Source organism: Nannobrachium achirus (genome assembly GCF_963921795.1).
Source record: "Nannobrachium achirus genome assembly, chromosome: 9".
NCBI classification, from domain to species: domain Eukaryota; kingdom Metazoa; phylum Chordata; class Actinopteri; order Myctophiformes; family Myctophidae; genus Nannobrachium; species Nannobrachium achirus.
In genome coordinates, this window is record NC_137818.1 from 65,343,274 (window position 1) to 65,349,273 (window position 6,000).

The 6,000-nt window shown below is 39.7% G+C and overlaps 1 protein-coding gene across 1 annotated transcript; it reads left to right on the plus strand.

Moving 5' to 3' along the window:
- The first annotated feature begins 28 nt into the window (after positions 1-28).
- Positions 29-2,012, plus strand: LOC308291280 (cerebellin-4-like). The gene is made up of 3 exons (XM_080733262.1): positions 29-329; positions 907-1,050; positions 1,165-2,012. Exons 1-3 carry the CDS (start codon positions 95-97, stop codon positions 1,449-1,451), a joined length of 666 nt encoding a protein of 221 aa, XP_080589388.1. The 5' UTR covers positions 29-94; the 3' UTR covers positions 1,452-2,012.
- Positions 2,013-6,000: the final 3,988 nt, after the last annotated feature.

Genomic DNA, 6,000 nt, shown 5'->3' on the forward strand with positions numbered 1-6,000 from the left:
ACAGTGCCTCCCCCCTTTATAAGGCAAGGCCTGCCTCTCTTCTAGGCTCATCAGAGCAACTTTGTGCTCAGGACTGTTTAATTCGACTACCACAATGATAGCTCTGCTTGGCATGGCCCTGCTTGGCCTGGTGTGTGTGTCTCGAGCCCAGAATGGCGCAGAGGGGTCCACATGCTCTGTGTGCCCCTGTGGGTCGGAGGTGAACGTCTACACAGAGCTGAGGGAGCTGCGAGCGCTGGCGGTCGAGCTGAGCGCTAAACTCAGCGTCACACAGGAACAACTGCAACAGCAGAGCGCAGCTGTGGCTGAGCTCAAGAGAGAGAATGCAGGTGCAGTAGGCTACAATACTTCCATGATGTCCTCTTACAGATGTTTGTAATTATCGATTGCTTTTCTTAGCAATTATTCCATTGATTACTTTATCGTTTAATCAAATAATCAAGGAGCTAGTTTATATATTTGTATATATATATATATATATATATATATATATTAGGGCTGGGATGCGATTAAAAATTGTAATCTAATTAATTACAGGCTATGTGATTAATTAATCACAATCACATTTTAATCGCATATTAATATTTGACCCGAGAAGCATTTTTTTTTCTCAAGTAAAACACATTTTGTTGTACGAGTGAATCAACAAGTGAGTTTGTTAAATCTAAATTTCGAATCCACTGGGCCAAGCAAAGCGCTCTGATCGGCTACTTCTCCCTTTGCGTTTGTTGTCTCTTCTTGGTTGTGCGTCGCTATGATGATTGATGATTGTGTTACCGAGCCGACAACTAGAGACAGAGAGAGATGGCCTATTTAAAGTCGACTCTCTCTGGTTCGTATCAGATAATATCTTGTTGAAATTTGAGAACCACTGTCAGGATAACAAAGGTATTTGTTCTGCTACAGAGCGCCCAAAGGTGGCCTTCTCAGCTGCCATCCTACCCCAGTCCACCAGTCAGAATAAAGATTATGGCCTATTCAACACTGAAACAAACCTGGTTTTTGGTAAAGTGCTAACCAACGCAGGCAACGCCTATAACCCAGTTACAGGTAAGATACTGTAGCTACACTAACAGGCTTCAAGTTAAAGTGCAATGCAATTTTATGAGACTTCATGAGAATTCACAATGTCTTTCACATATGTCTCTCTTTCTCCACACAAAGGAGTCTTCACTGCACCTGTGAAGGGTGTGTACTATTTCAGATTTACAGGGTATGGTTTTGCCAGCAACGACATGGGCCTGAGCATATTCAAAGGAAACGAGCGGATGATGTCGGCGTACGACCACAAATCCAGCGGTGACACGAGCGACGTCATCTCTAACGGCGTCACGCTGCTGCTGGAGGCGGGGGATGTGATCTACATGCGCATGTGGGTCAACACGTGGGTCCGCAGCGACTACAGATACGACTACACCTCCTTCAGCGGGTTTCTCCTGTTTCCTGTTTGATCACTTCAAACCTGGCATCCCAATAAGCCCTATTCACGGCCCGCCCACTCAGCATCCCCCCGGTGCTGAAGTCACGTTTTGAAGGGGTAGAATCCTGCTAAGCTTATAGAGTTAACACAAAAATCGCTAATTTAATGCAATTTCCGAATAGTACAGTATAAAATACGGCTAGCATGATCAAGAACACAAGATAGTAAAAGGCACAAAGTGCTATAATTTACTTTACCGTTCGAAACAATGATTTGTTGGCTTTAAGTCCAGCACTTTCTGTTATAGTTTCCCCTTCTAAATTGACGTCAGCACCAGGAAGTTGCTGAGAAATTTGCTGAGTGGGCGGGCCGTGAATAGGGCTTGTAGGCCAGTGGTTCCTATAACCTTTTTTTTCCCCCTTGGATCCCCCCAGGGACACTATGTTGGTATAGGGCAGGGGTGGGCAACTTTGATGATGGTGAGGGCCACTATATTTCCACCTTCACTCCAGAGGGCCACATTGCATATTGCTACGTCCTACTTTGTCATTCTAGTATCTCATACAAAAGAAGCAAAACATTGCAGATCTACAAGCTCAAAACGCATCGCGCTGCGATGCGTTTTGAGCTTGTAGATCGACTTTTTTTTTGCTTCTTTTGAATTGGAATCCTGAATAATTTTTTGTAATTTTGAATTGGAATCCTGAAATGTAACATTTTGATTTAATTTCAAAAACGTTTAATTATATACTCATGTTAACTTTATGAACTTGAATACAAATACATTGAACATAAAATACATTTTAATACTACTATACTAGTCATTAAGCTACTAATATAGACTGAAGGAATTAAAGCAGGTCATGTTTGGAATTGTAACAGTTGAAATCAATAATATATTCAGTATTCCAGTATTAACTTGAGGGCCGCAGTGAAGGTGGGGGCCGCATGTGGCCCCCGGGCCGCCAGTTGCCCATGAGGGTATGCACATGCATAACGTGAGTGGCAAATCGAGTGGCAAAGTGATGTGTAAAGTGAATTTAAAGTCGTTTAATGCAATCAGGTAGGACTTTTCTGTTTGGGCTGGCAAGACACTGACACTGCAAATGAGGGCAACCTCAATGTTTTTCGAGAATAAATAAAGGTTTCAATGAAAAAGGCCAGAAAGTAGTTTTTTGCCACTCAGTAGTCGTTCCTGCGTAACTTCCGGTATTGTTGATGATGTCACGCTCATCTATACTTAACAAGCGGTCAACAAGTTGATTAAACTGTATATTTGCAATTTCCAAATGTTTTGCATTTATCTCAATTTTATGTTATTTACGTTTATTTAGGCCACAACACCCCAAAATAATCCTCTTTGCCTCTTTCTTATGTAATATTTGACATTTTGGTCTCAAAAGCAATTAAATTGTAACTTTAGAAATGTGCAGGTACCCTGTATACAGTTGTATGTTGGTTTGTTTACTGTTGAGTGACAACACCATGTTACACACTAAGCTAATCTGGGACCCCCAAAATAATTTGGGCACCCCCAGTTTGGGAACCACTGATGTAGGTCAACATAAGCAACCTATTTTCTGCCTATAACAAACACTTAATAGCGCATCATTCAATGTGATACAACATTGTGATAGAAGCAGTGTGACGAATATCGTCGTTGTCGAGTGGAAACCGCGTATCTCCAAGTTTCAAATTTGTACTTTTTTTCACCAAGTAAAGCCCTGCTTCATCATACAAGGCCGTCGCACAAAAGTAGTGAAAACAGCTGATCTACAAGCACACAACGCCTCGTACCGCGAGGCGTTGTGTGCTTGTAGTTCGGCTGTTTTCACTAGTTTGAATAATTTTTAAAATGATAAATGCAAAACGAACGGTTTTGGACATACAAGGTTTTCATTGGACAACGACGATGTCCTACTTGCACGTCCGCCAGGGGTTTTGCGTTCAAATCACGTACTATTCGAATCGAAGTAAACTCTGAACTCACGTGTTGCATCGTGACATACTTTTGCCTTCAGAGATATGCTATACTAACTGCTAATTAGTAGCAATTAGTGGTATTTTAATAAAGCTAACTGGTTATTAAATCCATTTTACTGTTTTATTGTTACCAATTAATGGCTGTAATTTAAACCGTAACTAGGCATACAAGAGGATGTCAGTCTAAAGGCCCATTCCCACTGGGCCAGATAACAGATAAAATCTTTCTCCAGATATTTTTTTCCATTCAATGGATGGTAGATACAGATACAAGGAATATCTGTCACAGATATTTGTTTTATCTGTGACGGATATTTTTTTTATCTGTATCTACCATCCACTTGAATGGGAAAATATCTGGAGAAAGATATTTTTTCATCTGTTATCTGGCCCAGACTTTCTATCATAGCATTGTGTTATCCTTTTAGCATTATTGTATAATAACTGCGACCTGGCGGTGGCTTATCTCCCGATTAGGGAGTCTTACTGGTCGTGTAATAACTGTACCTCTGTACTTTTGCAAACTGTTAATACAGTATTCAATTAATCAATGTGTCTATCAGCCTGCCTACCTGCTTGTCCATTTCTTTGCCTGTCTGTCTGCTTGTCTTTGTTGTACATGCATTTTACAGCAATGTCCCAGCTGGCTGTTCTGTTAGAACAGAAATGTCATTTTGGAATCAATTACATGATTATAGCAGAGTGATGGCGCAAACACTGGAGCTGGTCAATGGCCTCAAGGTCATTACAGAGCAGACACATGGCCTCTGTCTGAAATAAAACCTAAAATGTAATGTAAATAATGCTGAAACCTTCATAGAACATGCACTCCTCACTAGTGTACAATGAATAACGTGGATGTTTGGACATTAAAGGACAACTTTAGTTTTTTTTACAACAAAGGTTTATTATTTTAGATTGTAATTAGAGAAAAGAAAAGATGAGTGTTAAAATGTTTTCATTTACTGCTTTGTATGGTTTTAGCCATTTTAGTATTTTGATTTCAGTGGTTGGGGGCATGCGTACAAGTGGCTAAATATGTATTTATAGACACAATAAGCTGGTACCATTTCTTTGTTACCATTTACAACAGCCCCCATAAGTCACATCTGCCCATGAAAGATTGCGGTGCATCTTGGGAATGGGCTTATTGTGTCTAAAAAGACATCTTTAGCCACCTGATTTTGATTTGCATGCATGCCCCCAGGTTGGGGGCATGCATGCAAATCAAAATCGTTAAAATCACTAAAATGATAGAAAGAAGTAAATGAAAACATTTCAACACTCATCTTTTCTTTTCTCTAATGGCTATCTAAAATATGAACCCTTGTTGTAAAAAAACAAAGTTGTCCTTTAAGCCTGGGAAGATATTTGTATTCCAATTATTTTATTCAAGCCTAGTTCTATTAACATAAAAGCACAGTGATTGCTTGTACCTTAGATTATATTTTATTCATTATGTTGGGATATTGATGTTAATAAGTTCACTATTACTCCAATATGTTAGTTTGGTATTTAGTATTTAATGAAAGAGAACTATATAAAGATACAATATTTACAAACAAAATGTATTAAATCTGATCGAACGGTGGCAGTGTTTCTCAATCACTGTGCCTGGGGACCTTTGGTGTGAGAAGGGTCAAGTGTGCCCCTTGAAACTGCTTGAAAGCCAGTATTGTATTTATCATTTTAAAAATGATTTAAACTAGTGAAAACAGCCGATCTACAAGCAAGATCGGTGCGAGGCGTTGTGTGCTTGTAGATCTACTGTTTTCACTACTGTTGTGCGACAGCCTTGTATGATGAAGCAGGGCTTTACTTTGCGAAGAAACGTACACATTTGAAACTTGGGAGATACAAGGTTTCTTCCCGACAGTGACGATATTTACACCCCCGTATTATGTTGGCGTGCCCATGGATTCTTGGGACATGAAGTGTGCCCATGCAGAAAAAAAGGTTGAGAAACACTGCTCTAAAGTAATGTAAAGAAAACATGATTTGAACATGGCTAGAATAAGAGGCTGAACACAGATTTTCTAGGGAATTTGTGTGTAGAAGTAGAAGTGTAGTATTAGTCCTTAAATGTCAAATGCTCAAGCCTGTTCAGATCATGTATACTTAACATTACTTCAGAAGATTACATTATGCTAAATAAATAGCCAGTTTAACATTTAGGTGCCCACTCTTCCGTTTGCCATTCGATTAACTGTTGCATGCGAATCAATATATCGTCGTTGTCCGATGAAAACCTTGTATGTCCAAAACCGTTCGTTTTGCATTTAGCATTTTAAAAATGATTCAAACTAGTGAAAACAGCCGATCTACAAGCACACAACGCCTCGCTCGTTGTGTGCTTGTAGATCGGCTGTTTTCACTACTTTTGTGCGACGGCCTTGTATGATGAAGCAGGGCTTTACTTTGCGAAAGAACGTACACATTTGAAACTTGGAGATACGAGGTTTCCACCCGACAACGACGATATATTTTTTAATAAATGTTCTTCAGTCAGTGTAGGGACAGCGAATGTCTCTGTGTCTACTGACTGAACATTATAGGAGTCTTTAAAGGAAACTTTGTTTTCTTTACAACAGTGGTTA

What these genes read in the sequence shown, in the direction of transcription:
- LOC308291280 (XM_080733262.1), top strand. Translation starts at nt 95, where the DNA reads ATGATAGCTCTGCTTGGCATGGCCCTGCTTGGCCTGGTGTGTGTGTCT. An exon ending in GCTCAAGAGAGAGAATGCAG is followed by an intron (nt 330 to 906) that starts GTGCAGTAGGCT and finishes GTTCTGCTACAG; the next exon opens with AGCGCCCAAAGGTGGCCTTC. An exon ending in CGCCTATAACCCAGTTACAG is followed by an intron (nt 1,051 to 1,164) that starts GTAAGATACTGT and finishes CTCCACACAAAG; the next exon opens with GAGTCTTCACTGCACCTGTG.